General features: G+C 36.1%; 1 protein-coding gene across 50 annotated transcripts in view; it reads right to left on the reverse strand.

The window, feature by feature from the left end:
- LOC112049969 (protein tramtrack, beta isoform) overlaps positions 1-10,260 on the reverse strand; it is a 536,667-nt gene extending 526,407 nt beyond the window's left edge. For all 50 annotated transcript variants that reach the window (XM_052884048.1, XM_052884061.1, XM_052884060.1 and 47 more), the window contains exons 1-4: positions 10,102-10,260; positions 9,753-9,987; positions 9,113-9,670; positions 8,955-9,029 (exon numbers count right to left, since the gene is read on the reverse strand). In XM_052884048.1, coding sequence (XP_052740008.1) covers positions 8,955-9,029; positions 9,113-9,670; positions 9,753-9,963 — 844 coding nt within the window. In that variant the 5' untranslated portion in view covers positions 9,964-9,987; positions 10,102-10,260. The remainder of the gene's footprint in view (positions 1-8,954; positions 9,030-9,112; positions 9,671-9,752; positions 9,988-10,101) is intronic.
- Between the last annotated feature and the right edge of the window lie 8,062 nt (positions 10,261-18,322).

Below are 18,322 nucleotides of genomic sequence, written 5' to 3' on the forward strand. Positions count from 1 at the left end.
TATATTCTAAATTCTGCATAAATAATTTTATAATGTAATATTATAATTTTTTATTGATGGTGGAAGTATAGACAAGATTAGTTTAAATAAATACAGTTATATTCTTTTGATTGAATCTTACTTGGTGCAACCTCTACAATTCACCATGAACTGCCCCTACAAAATACCACAATAAATGAAAAACCAGAACAATAAAAACACAAATAATTTTGTATTTAATTATATTATACAGTAAACAATACAGGAACAAAGTGATTACCTCTTTGTATATATTTATGAGTTGTTACACAATTGAATTAATCTCTGAAAATGTTGCAACTTCTACTCATTTGAAAAACAATTACCTTCTTAACTAAAAACAGAAAAGATAAATAGAGATAGATAGACATAATATAAAAATCATGTAATGCATACTATTTAATAATGAGTGCTAAAGTCATTTATTAAAATCAATACACAAGCCAAGTAATAATATGATGTTTCTTGTGTCAATAATTGTTAAATATATTATTTGATTTAGTGTAGTTTTTTTTTTACTTTGGTCATTAAAATACATAATATATTTAACTAATAACAGCTACAAATACAGAAATTTAATAATCTCGACAATAACAGTCTTTATCTTTGTATTTGTATGCAATATACAAATGATTATTATTATATTTTAAGACATACCAGAAAAATAAATTGTAAATATATAATAAAAACGAGCAACAAGCCTAGAGAGAGCAACTGAGTTTTACTGGCTCTTCTCAGACTTGACATGAACATAATGCTTACAAACTAACATCCTATTAAATTTTACTAGTAAAATGACATTTCAGTGACAGTCGCCCTTGCCATTTTACTGACTGGAATTAATAATCGTACAATAACTTGTATACATATAATGAATGCCTTTAGCCAGTCAGTGGTTAGCCTATATGGTTTCAGATTATGTTGTCCTACGTTCAAAACCTAGTGATCAGAATGGTTTATATTCTAAATAACGTTCAACCATTACTTGACCACTTTACTGTAGGCCTATGATGTTTAAGAGACAACATATCTTGTGGAAAAAAAAGACATTATCGACTAATAGCGGCAGCAGGAGCGAAGGGTCCTTAATGGGACCTTAGGGGGGTCACCATTGCCTGATAGGGCCCAAAGGCATAAGCAGAGTAGATGGGTAGAACAACTCTCTGATCATCATCAGGCATCTCCTCTGAGACTTGGACTTTGGCTTAGAGGGCTGTTCGGAAAGAAAAGGGCCATTCAGAAAGGAGAGGACCATTCGGAAAGGAAAGGGCCATTCTGAAAGGAGAGGGAAACGACCCACTACTTTCTGAACGGCAAAAGAAAGTAGTGGGTTGTTTGGAAAGGGTAGAGAGTTATATATTTGCTGCTGCTATACACACATATCACAAGATATCACAACATCTCAAATACATCTATTTCATCGAAGATTAAACATTAGGTATGTGAGAGTCCCTCTGAGTACACTCTTTCTTTTTACAGAAATCACAAAGCAATTAATTAATGCCTCATGTGACCAGAAGGCTGACCTAAATTTCAGTCAAAGAATCAGTATTGCCGTACAATGTGACAATACTGCTAGCCTTACCAGCACTTTACCAATGAACATTAATTCGGATGAATTATAGGACGCTTAAGTCATTACGTAGATAATAGCGAAAATCAATAGAGGTATTTGTTTCAATCTATTCAAGCTAGGTTTATTATCATTACATAATCTACCTGCATTATGTATACACACATTAAAAGTATGAAAATTTGTAAAGTCCAAATGATTTGGATTCTACTATCAGGTACAATTTATCTTGAAGCTGATAGTATGTATAGCATTGAGTAAAATACCTAAAAATTCTGGTTGTAAAAGGTTAACATATATGTTTCAAAGTATACAACAAACGAAACATTCTGTATTGTTAATATTAAAATGTATTTTGACAACTTCACTGTATGTGTGTTAATATGATAATTAACATTAAAATTTGATTAAACTGAATAAAAAAATGTAGCACTTAAAGCTATAACAATAACATAGATATGTAAAACCCTGATACTTATGATAATTGCAACATCTCAAGCTATCATAACAAATTAAATTGCTTCCTGCCAAAAATTTATCATAAACACGAATATTAGCACACATTTCTAACTTATATTAGGTACTATAATACTAAATTAAGGCACAGGATTGTGTAAAACATAGGAAATATGAGTATTTGTAATAATATAAAACTTTTAGGTTATGTTTACAAAAATCGCGCGCAAAAATCATTTCGGATAGATTATCAGATACTATTACTGAATATATAAACGAAGTACTACATAATTTACCATCTTTAATGTTAATTTTGTTATTTTAACCCTTAAATACCCACTAGTGAAGATGACAACCAATGGTTTTTTGGTGTCACGCAACTCATGACTTCCTGCAGGTTTGGTGAAAGCTATAAGTAAATTTGTACATACCATATCAAAATCCAAAGTAAATGCCACAATTCACATCACAAACACTTATAAACAACACTCTGGAGGCACAAAATAATCTAAAACATTTGACGTAAACACGTTCAAAGTTTATACGCGACATGTCCGTAACTCACTCAATTGCGTATTAGCTGAAATTGTTCGTCATTTGTATAGAAACACTATATTTCTATTAATATTATTCAGCTAGCGCTCTGTATTTTTACTATTTCTCAAAATAGTAAACAATCCCTAGATGACACATTTGCGACCATAGATCTCACGGCGTTTACGGCAACCACAAATAACGGAATTGCACTTCTTTACACGCATAGTATGAAAATAATTTTGAAAAAAAAATAATAAATAATTTATTGTTTTCTTTTTAATAGGTAAATAATGTGTTTTTTTACTTTTATTTTAATCTGCCTCAATTTTCATTGTATTTAACTAATTACACTATGTTACAAACTTATTAAGTATTATTCGAAAGCTATTATTGAAGTAGCAATAGTAGTGTATTTTTTTTAAATTTTAAAGACTATTTGTCTACTATATATTTATAGAATTTATTTATTGAAAAATTTTAACCAATTTCAGTTCATCACTTGTTTAAATAGATTTCTATAGAACTAATAACTATAATTCTCTAAACTCTACAGTGCATGCTAGCGCCATCTATTAGCACGATTACCTATAACGCCTGTTTCAAGGACGCACTTAGTTCGTCGGTTTAAGCATTTTATTGTTTGATTGGGACATACAGCGCCACCTATTGTCTAGATGTATATTTCAGCTTTAAATTAACCGTTGAAACTTCAGAATTTTTATGAACATGAAATACTTAATTTCACCGTAGCTAACAAGGATTATCATATCATCTAATAACATATTAATTTCAGTTCAGTTTTAATTTTAATTCACCGAAACCTTCCTTTTATTTCTTTTTAATTTACGCACGTATTATTAAGAAAAGCACTAATTAATAATGATCCTGCTCGGTTTGCACTCACTTTTGCCACTTGTCTATTACGAAGTACTTATTAGTCAGAATACCGGCGATGTTTTGTGTACATGATGGAGTGAGCGAAATTGGCACCTGTTTGATTGCAAAACAGGAAAAGGTTCCGCATGCGCAAAAGAGTTATACTCGATAGAAACCATAGATTTACGAGTTGCTACATAATAGGAACTACTCAAATCGGGCCTCATCAACAAAATACAAGTTATTCGTAATAAAATTTCACTCCCTATTATATGTTAAACTCCCTACTACTTTTCATTCAGTGCCTCATCAGTCTGGTTAGAATGTGTGGTTGCCTGTAGACCTGGGTTCGAGTTATGGGGTATCAGATATTTAGATTTTCTTTTTTCCAAGTAATTTTAATTTAAATAACCGACTTCAAAAAGGAGGAGGTTCTCAATTTGGTCGGTATTTTTTTAATTAACTGTTGGAACAGTTAGTGTTGGAACTTCGTGCCTCGGAGAAGCCGTCGTCGAGTCGTTATTATACCATCAAATTTTCATTCTAAGCCCACTAACCCGCTTTATCGCAGTGTTGGGTTCAACACGCATCTCAGGCTAGTCTTTGAACTAATGTTGCAGTCTTAACTAGTCTAGTCTGCCAGTTTCTTCATCGCAAGTAACAGTCAAAGTAACGTCATAAATCAAAAGTGACGGTCTTATTCACTGAAAAATAAAGTCTTCTTTACTACTTACTACTTTTACTGTTACTTTAGCTTTACATGAAGAAACTGGTTGTAAGATGAAAGCCGACTTTTTCTTTCATTCTTTAAAAGTTAGCCCTTGACTACAATCTCACCTGATGGTAAGTGATGATGCAATCTAAGATGGAAGCGCGCTAACTTGATAGGAGGGTGAAAATCCACACCCCTTTCGGGTTCTACACGACATCGTACCGGAACGCTAAATCTTCGCTTGGCGATACGTTTTTTTTGACTTTTTGTCTTTCTACTTACCTATTCTGCCCACACCTTTATGCCGTAGACACAAAGCTCCTCGTACCACGCAGGGGACACTGACGACTCCGTTCGCTTGAAATTCTGTATTATCCATATCCTGCGGGATCCATAGATTTCTCCGGGATGAAAAGTTGCCTATGTATCTGTTCCAAGATCTCTCTATCAAATTTCACCCAAATCGGTTCAGCGGTTCAGTCGTAAAAAGGTAACAGACTTACTTTAGTTTTATACTTTAATAATAATGGAGTATGGACAGGTGAACTGCGTCATTGGTCCAGATACCTTGTTTTAAATCACGAGGGTCGTAAATAAGATCAGATTGGCTTAGCATCAGTGGTGTTTATAACATCTCAAAATCATGACGAGGCATTGGTCCCAGTCAGTGTCGTGCATAAGTTTCTCGATCAGGGTATGCACTAGTAAGAAAAAATAACCAAACTGGGTAAATCTTCATTTAATAAGCATTAAATAAATATCCCTTAGGGTATGCAGTACTTTAATGCATGTATGAAGTGCACACCACTGACCCCATTCATTATATTTCAATATCAGCAGACGTCCCGCGGTTTCCAAACGCGTATAGCTTGGCAACTTTGTTCATAACACTTCTTATGTTGCGCGCGGGGCGGGGTGCTTGTAGCGATGAATGAAACCTACGACTGATGCACGTCACTTCCCCACACGCACGATTTCACACCCGCGCAGTCTTACCGCCCGTCGCTCGCATATAATGGGAGTGTTATCAACGAACTTGCCAGACTATACAGCCTCACAAACTATGCCTCTTTACAATATTAGTGTTCATTACGGAATTAATCAGACATCATCACCCTAAACACTTTAGCCCGCAGTAGTGGGTCTAAGCTAGTCAGAAAAAGTATAAGCTACCAATTCCTTTGAAAATAATGAAAAGGTTTTTATAGATAAATACCTAGACTTCCTTTGGTATGTCTATTCGTAGTGCGCGTGGGCATGCAGTGGTTTTTAACTAGAGTAGGCATTATACACACATAGTTAATAGTAAATTTTTCCTTTCCTCAGAATCATCAGACTAGGCAGTACATATTTGCAGCTATAGAAACACCGCCACTGTTATTCAACCGCTACTGAACAGGTTTTGATGATTCGTAACAAGTAGATCAAGCTCTTATTTTATAGTGAAATAAAACCAATAGGTGTAATTCTTGTATTTTATTATTATTATTTATTAGTAATAAATACACACACTAATTAGTACACACACACATTTAAGACTGAAAATACAAACCACCATATCAAATCAGTACTAATCGACACAGCCGATGGAAGTCTACAGCAGTCAGCTGCCCCGCAGACAACGTTCCACTAAAACCTACACCCAATGTATCAAGTCCTGGGACCTGCTACTTATGTTTCCTCTACCACGATATCATGGTACCAATACTAAGAGTGTTTTTCCACCAGAGATATGTTATGCAGCCAGGCTGCGAAGATATGCTGGTAAAAATTTTTGAATGTGTTAGGAGACACAGGCCCTTAGAGCGACAGCGCACTAATCCGCCGCATTCCGGCTAGCCGCGCGGCTGGCCATTGGTTGACTTCAGTGGTTGGGTTCAGACTTAAGTCAGTAGTGCGTTGAAATTATACGATTTCCTAATATAATGGACTATGTGGCCTACCGCAACGGCGCGCCTTTAGGCTGGTTTTACAGTCACGCCGCTAGACGCGCCGTTGGACAGCGCGCGTTTGAACAGCGGTGCACCAACTAGTACGGCGCTCCTCAATTAGTACGAATAGGACGCGTCGCGCGAATAGGACGCGTTCAACGAACGGCGCTGCTCAAGCGCGCGAATTTGAAACGCTACTAATACCCCAATACATATCCGAGCGCGCGCGCTCCGACGGCGCTGCCGAAACGCGTGACTGTAAAACCAGCCTTAGTGCGCCGTCTCTCTTAGGAATGCTACGTTCGGATTCGGAACAACGTTTATTCCTACTGTTGTAATGACCATATTCATTGAAAAAACTTGTAGGACAATGTCTTGAATCTTGCTCAGATTAGTTTTGCAGTTTCATACCAATGATACTATACGGTTAGAGTTCATACGGAGATAACTCTTTCAAAGTTGATAAACGTGCTATGACGACCTAGTCAGTTTTTTTTAAACGCGCCGTCAGCGCCCGTTGCTAGCGATAGTCGCGGTACGCATGATAGTGAGACCGCCTATAGCCACCAACTTTTGCTTATCAGAAACGTAAGAATAATTGACAGTCAATGGAGACCTTTGCACACACCTGTATAAATTCAAACACGCGTTTGAACAGATACAGCGTCGTACCGGTACTGCGTAGGTACAAAAACACGATTGTATAGAGAGAATACTTTCAATAGAATATAAGCACGCCGTAGAAGTTTCCATAAGGGCATAAACTGCGTTACGCGTGTGTACGCACGTGAGCACGTCGCGGGCCACGCTTCTGGTGCACGCACGTGAGCACGTTCGCGTGCTTATGCGCGGGCATCGGCGCGTGCATCCGCGTCGCAGTTTTCTCAGTACAATTTTGACGTTGGAGGTGTACAGTCGAGTAATTATGGATAAATTAATGTTGTATTATTTATCAAGACGACGGCGACGACGAATTGCCAAAAAAATGGCAGGACGACACTGAACTTCAACAATTACCCTTTCTGTATCAAAATTTGTCATTTTTTGTTATGGGCCGGGCACGCGCGTGCGGTCGGTTCGAGATAGCGCTGTCAACTGAACAAGCACGCGCGTGCACCCGCTAGCGGGCTTCGCGCGTGGACCCGTCCAACGTGATGCGTGATCACGTCGCGTGCATGCGTGCCCCATTGCACGGAAGTATCACGCGACGGGCTCACGAGCGTGTGCACGCGCATGGGCACGCGCGGGTCGTTTTTGTATGGACACGCGAGAGGCACGCTTAACGCAGTTTATGGCCTAATGCGCAACGGCGCGTTTAAATAGTGATGTGCACATGTGATGCAATGTCTTCAATGAAGTCTTTTTTTTTTTGTGTTAGTGTGAAGATAATACATCAGATAAGCTCACATGCCCGCCTTGCGCTGCGCAGTTCAACACCTAAGGCCATAAACTGCGTTAAGCGTGCCTCTCGCGTGTCCATACAAAAACGACCCGCGCGTGCCCATGCGCGTGCACACGCTCGTGAGCCCGTCGCGTGATACTTCCGTGCAATGGGGCACGCATGCACGCGACGTGATCACGCATCACGTTGGACGGGTCCACGCGCGAAGCCCGCTAGCGGGTGCACGCGCGTGCTTGTTCAGTTGACAGCGCTATCTCGAACCGACCGCACGCGCGTGCCCGGCCCATAACAAAAAATGACAAATTTTGATACAGAAAGGGTAATTGTTGAAGTTCAGTGTCGTCCTGCCATTTTTTTGGCAATTCGTCGTCGCCGTCGTCTTGATAAATAATACAACATTAATTTATCCATAATTACTCGACTGTACACCTCCAACGTCAAAATTGTACTGAGAAAACTGCGACGCGGATGCACGCGCCGATGCCCGCGCATAAGCACGCGAACGTGCTCACGTGCGTGCACCAGAAGCGTGGCCCGCGACGTGCTCACGTGCGTACACACGCGTAACGCAGTTTATGCCCTAATGAAACTGATCGTGCGATCAGTATGTTAATCATGACAATCACATGATCAGTTTAATCAGATGTAAAGTCAGACAGCGTGCGATTACTACTTGAACAGGCAAAGTAGACTCGTGCCATAACCAGAAGCGACCTATAAATTGTTTAATCTAGGATCGCTTCTGATCTAGCACAAGCCTTTATTAGTACGTAAACGCCTTGATGTATATTTATGATCGCCCAACTTTTTATCCGAAGGGCGTTCACAAACTACCTCACTTACCATATTGGTTCGGTAGTTACAATTACCTGCACATTAGATAACGCAATTACTATTTATTGTCAGTTACCTACTAAACTGCCTCGCTGCGTGTCCTACAAATCAACCTGTAATACATAATAATTTAATCAGTTCAGCATTCATCCACGTAGCAGTAGTTTACCTTACGCTGCTTACCAGTTTTACCATAAAGCGCTTCTGTTCGCTATTCGTTTTACCATTTAAAGATACCTCAGTTACCTTTACCCATGTTACCAATTTACATTTTACCAGTTACCAACCATTACCAGTTACCAACAGTTACCATTTGTTACACATACCAACTTACAATAAGACAACACTTGGAGCATGTTAAAACTACCAAGTGCTGCCTTCAGATGTAACCTGTAAAGTGGATAAATTTATACAATATAAAATATACATGACGAACAATACTTAAAATTAACTTACAAATTTCATTCTACATCTAAGAACCCGTATGATCAAAACTATTAATGGAAATTTCTTTAAACAAAAGATCATACGAATTAGGCTATGGCGGCGGGTTAGTTTTTGTCAATGTCTTAATTTATGACAAAAACTAGCCAGTTGTATGATAAGTAAACCTACCTTGTGCATCACCTACTGCGCCGCCTTCACCACCTCCAGTAAGATTACCATCGCCTGTTGTAGAGCCATCAAAACCTATAACAAAGGAACCACATATTAGAAGACTGGAAAACTAAAGAATATTTCATTAGTAAAATGACAAATATTTAAATATTTACCAGACATTTCCATATTTGAGTCGTCTTCGCCAAAATTAGTTTCATCGTTATTCGTGCCATCGTCATCTTCGTCCCACATACTTTCATTAACAAATTCAGGTTCCATTTTGGGTGCAACAGCGTTATTTTCGTCTTCATCAGGTATCGTTACGAATTCTTCTTTAGCCGAACCAGACGGTCCGGCCTCTAAGGGGTCTACACATTTCCGTTTCGCGGGTCCACTTTGAGATGACGATGAATTATTTGATGCTATTGATGGCCTATTTGTTCTCTTAATTGCTACTGGAGTTGAGGAGGGCTTAGAATCTAAATCAGTCTCTAACTTAGTCATAACAGATTGCCTTTGTTGTGACGACCTCGGGCCTGGCCTCGAAGTCGGCTTTGGTTTGGATGGCGTGGAACTTTCTTCATTTTGATTACCGGTTAAACCTTTCACTTGAAGCTGTTCCGCGGTACTAATAAACGACGCTAACTCTTCTTGCTTAACATTAACTTCACCTTGGTACATAAACTGTAATAAGTCTCTTAGCGCAGAATGACTAACATCTTTTAAAAATACTGAAACAAACGAAAGATTTATTACGACAAATTATTCACGAAAAACACAATCACAAGAATTCACTTATAAACGCATACATACCTATGGGATGCTGAGTGGGGTTCATTTTGAACATTTCTTGAAAATAGGGAGAACATACTGATAAAACTAATTTGTGTGCCTGTAATAATCGGCCTTCTGCAGCCAAGGTTACGTCTACCAAGTCTCCACGCGACAGCAGGCCGTGAAAGCCTGCTGACATATTCGCATGGAAATTGTTCCAACATAGCGAAAACTGTTCGTCCGACGCCATGATGGCGGCGAGCGTAGAAAGACCCTGAAACAATGCAAATAATTGATTAGACACAACCATGGTTAAAAAAAAAAAAAAAACGAGAAATATGGATAATATATTGGAATTTAACACATTTATCACTCAGCTGGCACTTACCTATCCTATAACTTTGTACTTTATAATTTCGATATTAGAAACATTTGAAAAAAAATATATGATGTTTCTAATGCAGCACTGTCTAAACACTCTTCATCCCACGTCCTTCCCGTTTGAGCGCTCTTTACGTTATGATGACGCAAACTCGACGTATGCCGTGGCGTCACAGTGTGGTAATGCGTAAATGATTTTGCCCAAAATAGATTTTATTTATTTTAAAGTAATTCAAGGTAATTTATGGTATACTTAAAACTTTTATTTTATATATTACTGTTTTGCTCAATGATTTATTTATAATATAATATAATTCAACGATTCTATACTTATGTACGAGTATTGATCCAAAAAGCTCGACTTATTAAGAGGTAGTCTACGCCTCGGACATCTTAAAAAGTATAATTATTATGGTAAGCATAAAATAAATATTCTAATCAAGCCAGATCCCATCACTTTTATTTAAAATGTCCATTATGATAAGTAGGTACCTACATAAAAGTACATTGAGGTATGAAGAATACAAAAAATAATTACTTAAAAAGGACTAGGTAGGTACTTACTTACTTAAGAAAGTAGGTAGGTAACGAACTTCGAAGTCAATTTCGATCTTAGTGTGAAACGAAACGGAGTGCGTAGGTAGCGGAGCCTACATAAAATGAAGTACTACTTATATAAGTACTCAGAATAAAGATGATCCAGAATGATAAGCAGCGTGGTGAAGCCGATGAAACCCATAAAAAAGTCACGCGTCTCCTTGACATCCGCATATACAATTTTTTGTCATAATTTGTATTTCAAAACTTAACACTAACAACAATTACGTAAATTAGGTACACAGATTAAGAAGAGGCATATACTTAGAGCTCACGAAATACGACGGTGCTGTTCCAAATACAGAATTCAAACGCTAATACATTTTCGAATCAGTACAACACGAACCGTCGAAGCAGTAATTATCAATATTATTCAAGAAAAATGGCGTGTTATTTTTGAAATATTTTAAAACTACGTAAGTAACGTATACTAAGTAAGTAGGTACTTAAGTACTTTAATAAGTATTTACTTATTTTTTTATTTGTAACTGAATATAGTTATTTTTGATATAAGCAAGTACCTAACTACTTATAGGTACCTACAAGTTTATAACGTAAATTAAGTACTTATTTATACAGATTCTCAACCGTCCAGTATATAAAAACATCTTAGATTAATAAGAGAAAAACATAACACTTTATATTCGGACAGTTAAGTAAGTACTTGGTATTGTTTTTTCTTTAATTTGTTAAATTAATAATAGTTAAAATAAGCATGTACCTATAGGTAAGTAGATTTACAATTATACCTCTACCTATTAATTTAGTTCTTGTTAATATATGTACCGTCAACTGTGGCAACATTACCATATTTTTTATTATTTCATCGATCTATTCCTAAACAGAGCAAGTTATTTAAGATTGTATAGATTTATTTTGTAACAAAGGTGTATATCACTTGTTTTGACTGTTGTTCCTAACTGTATCCCTTATGGATTTGTTATAATAACCAAAAGTATGAGCTAGGTAAAATTGACACATTTTTAGTAACTTTACCTAGCTAACAATTTACATCGAAAAAGTATCTCCAAGTGTGTGATATGTAAAGTTACCAATAACTCTTGCCCTAACTAGATGTACATCAAAATTTTAAACTTCTAACTTCATACAAATTGGTTATATCAATACTAAGGTAAAGATACCCCAAGATTTTTTAAATTTTCATAGAAATAGGTGGATATCGCCAGGGTTGTCACCACGATATAGAATGAAACACAATGTATGTATGTATGTAGTATTCTTTCTGAATATTTTACTCCACGGCGAAAAATGCATTTAGTATTACCAGGATCATCTGACAAGTCCGTCTCATCATAGTTTAATATATTTTTACTGGCAGGTTTTGAAGGGATATTTTTAGATTTTTAAAATATTCTTTGAACACCTCTAATGTTTTTTCCGCACGCGCTTTTGTGATATTTTGGGTAGATCTTAGCGTTAATTGGTCCTTGTGTCGCTCTGCAAAATTTCTTACCCACCAGTCACCAAGAACTTTATCGTTAAATATGTATCTATGTTTTTTTTTTAAATACTCATCAACCGCTAATTTTAAGTCTAGTTGTGATAGTGGACACCCAAAGTCACCCGCTGCTATGAGTACTTTTACGAATTTCAGTTCTTCTTCCGGAGATAAACGAAAGCGCGGATTGGGTTTATTGTTGTGAAGATTTTGTACTCTTTTTTTTCTATTGTACGTCTTGGTATGCCGAATTCTTTTTCAGCGTCATAAAAGGTTGTCTTTTTGGTTTTAACTAAATCCACAGCCAATAACAGGATGCCCTCTGAGTAGTTTTTGTAACTTCTCACACCTTCTGTTTCTTGCTTTTTGGCTTCTTTGCGGAGGCATGATGAGAATACCTAAAATGGTTAATATATTCCTATTAGATAGTATTTACTTAACTACATACACACATAAGTATTTATACAACATTAAGAGCATAAGCATATAATATTTTTGCTAATGGGTCAAAAAAACATATTTTAACAATATACTTTTAACACGTACATGAGTTGACAACCCTAGGTATAGGTAAAGTTTCCACATTGCTGGGTGTGGTAACTTTACCTAACCTTAATTAACATTACCTCACCCCATATTTAAAGAAATAACAGTTCTATGCAATTGATTATCAAGATGTAATCTTATAAGTATATTTCCTGTACCATTCAACAAAAACCACTCACCTGCACTTTAATTTTCTATTTCAAAAACGAAATGTTTTCCGATAACTCTGCAACCACATTTGACCACATGAACCGAAAAATCGCAATATTTTGACAATAAGCAAAGTGGGTAGTTAGAAAAACTTTATGTGATACCACAATTTATTACGAAATCCACAGATATGTCTAAAATTTTTCTAACTCTAACAGATTAAAAAATATTAAATATTATTTGAACAGGCACATGATAGGGTAAAGTTATTTGTGGAAAGTAAAGATGCCACGTTTGACGGTACCTATTTGTATTTAATTGTAATCTGTTGGTGTTTAAATAAAAAAAAAATAAAAAATGTAAGTACTTATATAAGTACTTACCTACTGGTATACTCACCTAGTCAATTATTTCAATTTTTCAATTTTTGAAACACACACCTGTAAAAACTATGAATATGGATAATATATTTTTTATTTAAAAGGTTACACAACTCAGAATACAGAAAAACACAGTGTCTTTCTGTATTCTGGGTTACACAATATACAGTTTGTCGCCTTTGACTTTACTTATAAAAAAGTAACAAAATAAACAGGAGCCTCGTAGTAGTTCCACCACTCCTAACTTAATCTAGAAGGTCTTATAACACTAAAAGTCGAAGAAAAGTTACTTTGAACTTTAACGCTGTTCAATAAAGAGGATGTTTCTTTGAAAGAAAATGCACAATAGTGTTGCAAGCTTAAGAATTTATTCACATTATTGTGCAAAATGTTAAATTATTAATTTAGCTATTTTAAAGGAAAAAACGGTAAAAATTCAAAATTATGTAATTTTCAACGATCGAAGCTTTATTTCTAACTACTACTATTTATATATTTCTGTAGACTACCTACACTAGTAGGTAGTTTAGTAGTAGTGTTAGGTACATTTTAAATGGCACAGTAAAAAGATGGTAAAAATAAAAAAACACTGACGTAGGTAAATAACATATTCATCAATAGTAAAAATAATCACAGGTAAAAATACAGTAGGTACTTACAATATAATGTCGTTGAGTAAAAAGCACGTAGGTACCATGGTACTTGTATCCACTCGTAAATGTATGAGTACCATAGAATTCGTTTATTTGTTTATGATTTTTTTTCGATTTCCTATTGGCACTCATTAAAAAATCAAGTTATGTTGTTGTCTCATGTCTATATTATTTTGGTTTACAGATCACAGATTAATCAATATCAATAGTGGTTGTAGCAATGATCATTGAGTTGTAGATTTCAAAAATATTTGTTTTTTAAAAGAGGTCCCCTTCATGTAGGTAAAGTGGGAGTTTTCTTTTTTATTTTTAATTTTATTTCATAGTGTGAGGTGTCGGTCGTTGGATATGTCTATAAAAAATATTGTGGGGTCTAGAAACACTATTTTTCGATTTAGGGGTCCGTTTGTAAAATAATTATTAGGTATCGATTTAAATGCTCATTTTTGTTATTTACAGTCAAGTGTCTGTTCAAAATATTTAATACATAGGTACTTACTTTATGCCTACTTAAGTATAATAGAATTATACATAAGTAGGTATAATTCACCCAAATATAATTACCAAAAATAGTATTTTATCGAAAACGTGAAAAAATTACGAAAATAATATTTATTTAGTACAGTACTTATTTCTATTTTTACCCGACTGCAAGAAGGGTTATGCTTATGTTTTGCGCGCGTATCTTGTATGTATGTATGTATTTTTTTTCTGTATGTAATATTCTTTATTAGGTACCTACCTTCAAAACTTCCAAACCGCTGAAAGGATTTACGTAGGTACCTAATTAATATATCGTTAGATTCGTCTTATAGTATGCGCGTTATCATCAGAGTCGTCCGGTCATAAAAGTCAAAAAAGATAGGAATGTGCAGCGCGCCTACCTGCGCACCCTAATTATCGATAAACGGCTACCTGCGCACGTGCTAATGATGAGTCAATAATGATTTGGACGATTCTGATTGGTCGGTTTCTAATGTAATTGCATTGCGTATTTTTTTTGCTATAAATGTGTTTACTGCAATTAAATAAATACATTCATGTGTTACTCGTTGCGCACTATGGATACTTTATTTTCTAACGTTGATCTGAAGAAATTACATGGCGATATTAGCCCTCAAGCTCGAACACTGATTCACAACGTATTCCTGTTTCTCAATGAATTGAAAAGTGATCCGAATAAAGTGGCTTCTCTAAATTTCAACAAACCACGTGAAATGGCCGCATTTGTTTGTGGTGTGAGCAGAGCGACAGTGGACCGAATCAAGACGGAAGTATCACAATCAGGCAGTACCTGTATACCAAGAACAAATTTTAAGAAACCACAAACCCGTCACTAATATTGACGATTTTGATAAAAGTGTGTTGAAGCGAACTGTAGCTTCATTTTATGAGAATGGAGAGTATCCATCCGTGGCGAAAATTTTAGAAAAATTCCGTGAACAATTACCCGATTTTAAATGCGGCAACACTTCAATGAGAATACTACTGAAGGAGGTTGGGTTCCAGTATAAGAAAAATAGCGAAGGACGTAAATATTTAATGGAAAGAACTGATATTGTTTGTGCTAGAATGGACTTTTTAAGGAAATTGGATTTACTTAGAAGAACTAACGATCAGCGACCACGTTTCTATCTAGACGAAACATGGATTAATCAAAACCATGCAAGAAAGAGGATGTGGCTTGGAAGCAACGATGAAGGAGGTTTCAAGAATCAGCCTGTGGGAAAAGGCCAAAGATTAATAGTTTGCCATGCGGGTTCTGCAAGGACTGGCTTCGTTCCAGATGCGAAGCTAATATTTAAAGCGGTGAAATCAAAGGATGCTGATTACCACACAGAAATGGATGGCGAAACATATATGGCATGGTTTTCCGAATTCCTGAATCTACTTGAAGAGCCCTCAGTTATAATTGTCGATAACGCAAGCTATCATTCGATACAGTTGGAAAAGATACCCACAAGAAACACGAGGAAAGCTGAAATTCAAGAATGGTTGACAAAGAAAAAGATTCCATATTCCAGCAACGAAATTATTGAAGAATTAATAAGAAAAGTAAAAGCCAGTAACCCGCAGAAGGTCTACGCTTTAGACCATCTGGCAAATGAACGAGGTCATGAAGTAATAAGGCTCCCTCCATATCACTGTCAATATAACCCAATAGAATTAATTTGGGCACAAGTAAAGGGAGAAGTTGCGAAGAATAATAATACCTTCAAGATAGCAGATGTCGAAAATCACCTCCACCGAGCCATAGAAAATGTCACACGAGAAGACTGGGCCAAATGTGTTAGGCATGCCGAAGAACTTCAAAACAAAGATTTACAAAAAGCTCTAATTAGAGATCACGCGCCGCTTATAATAAATTTGGCAGAAGACGAAGATTCTGATGATGAAGACTCAGATGAAGATTAATTTTATTTAGTTAATAATTATATAATATGAAATATGTATTATATTAAATCAAATATTGTTAATTTTTTTAATTTTGTGAACAAGATACGATAATAAACTTTACTTATCGATAATATGTCTTTCATTGTTACACCCTTCACTAGACGGCTCCATAAGACCCATAAGTGCAAGCGAGATAGATATAGAGAAATGATTTATGGCCCTAAGACTCAGTTGTTAACGCGCGTACTATAATTACCCAGGTGTTCTTAGATAGGTGAAGAAGGTGAAGATAAACTCGAAGTGAATTTTTTTTTTTTTACCATATTAAAAAAAAATATCAACTGAAACTTGGCACGATTTGAGTTCATACTTAATAAGTATAAAGAAGGTCGTCAACAGATACTTACATCATGTTTTGAAAATAAAATTAGAAGTGGATTAATCCTAAGTCACAGAATACATAAAATATGCATAGCTTGGCAACTTCGTTCGTAACACTACCGATGTTGCGCGCGGGCCGCGGGGCGTGTAGCAATGAATGAAAAACCCACGACTGATGCACGCACGATTTCACACCCGCGCAGTCTTTCCCCTGTCGCCCGCATACCATGGGAGTGTTATCAACGAACTTGCCAGACTATACTTACTAAGTAAATATTTAATGAGTTTAAATGGAAAGTTTTTAATTTTTCAGGACAGGCAGGACAGGAATTAGCCTATCCTGCCCCTCTCATCCTGAGAGGAGACTCGATCTCAACAGTGAGCCGAATATGGATTGTTATTGATGATGATGGATGATGATGATTAAAGCGCTGTTATGGTGAACGCACATAATGATGTCGCACGAAACTAATTTTAGAATTTTGTACGAGATCCGGCATAAGAAATATATGATGCATATCTGTTATTTAAAATTCAAAAAAATCAAGATTAAAAAATTCAAAATTCATTTATTTCATTAGTTAAAGGCATCATACATTAGTTAAAGGCATATTGAAAAATATTTATCTATACTAATATTAAAAAGCTAAAGAGTTTGTTTGTTTGGTTTGGTTCGATTTGGAAAATTCTTTCAGTGTTATATAGCCCATTTATCGAGGAAGACTATAGGTTATATATTATCCCCGTATTCCTACGGAAATAGGAACCACGCGGGTAAAACAGCGCGGCATCAGCTATTATAGTATTAAAATAAAACATCCAAGATTCTTTCAGCTCGGTTGATGCTTCTGTTGCGAATATGTTCTCGACTTCGTATTGTTCGATGCGTTCGTTCCTTTAGCGTTAAGTGTGCGTTCATCTTTATTCAATTCTACGTGATTCTACCTTGAAGAAAAACATTTAGTCAGCTGACTGTAGATGGTTACCACAGCTGGTACCATAAAGGTGGAAAAAACACAAACTAAAATGTGTTAAAAAACAAGATTTTAACTTTCAATTTGCTAAGAATTAGGTACCGTCTACCTACTCGTCGTCTACTTATATACTTAACACTATAAGGTATAAGCTTTGATTATATATACATATAAATAATCAAAGCGTATAGGTACTTACTCGGTAACGGTAACTGAAAGTTGATAGGCCAGCCAGTCAGCTGTTATACCTTTACATACTTTTCTATACCTACAGATAGATAAGTACCTAAATGTATGGCCGTCCGTGCTATCTGTGCTTATTCCTATTACCAATGATTTTATAATATTAGATATGGCACTAACCTGTCCAAACTGGGGCGAACAAAGTCACCTAATTGACTTAATTTCATTTAGTCGCATAGTAAACAACGAAAGTTATTTGACCACAATGATACCTAAATATTCTCTAAAATATCAAGTTGTCTGTTCAGGAAGTGTAATTATATTAAGTACTCCCTAAAGGAACGGACGGGGTTATCATACTGTATATACACAAAATATATAATGTAAGTAGCCTCAAAATCTCAGCGGTAAGAGCGGTTGGGCTCATCACCGAGGGATGGTGGTTCGATCCCCGCCCCGTTGGTCTACTGTCGTACCTACTCCTAGCACAATCTTTCCCGGCAAGTTG

Source organism: Bicyclus anynana, chromosome 10 (genome assembly GCF_947172395.1).
Source record: "Bicyclus anynana chromosome 10, ilBicAnyn1.1, whole genome shotgun sequence".
Lineage (NCBI taxonomy): Eukaryota > Metazoa > Arthropoda > Insecta > Lepidoptera > Nymphalidae > Bicyclus > Bicyclus anynana.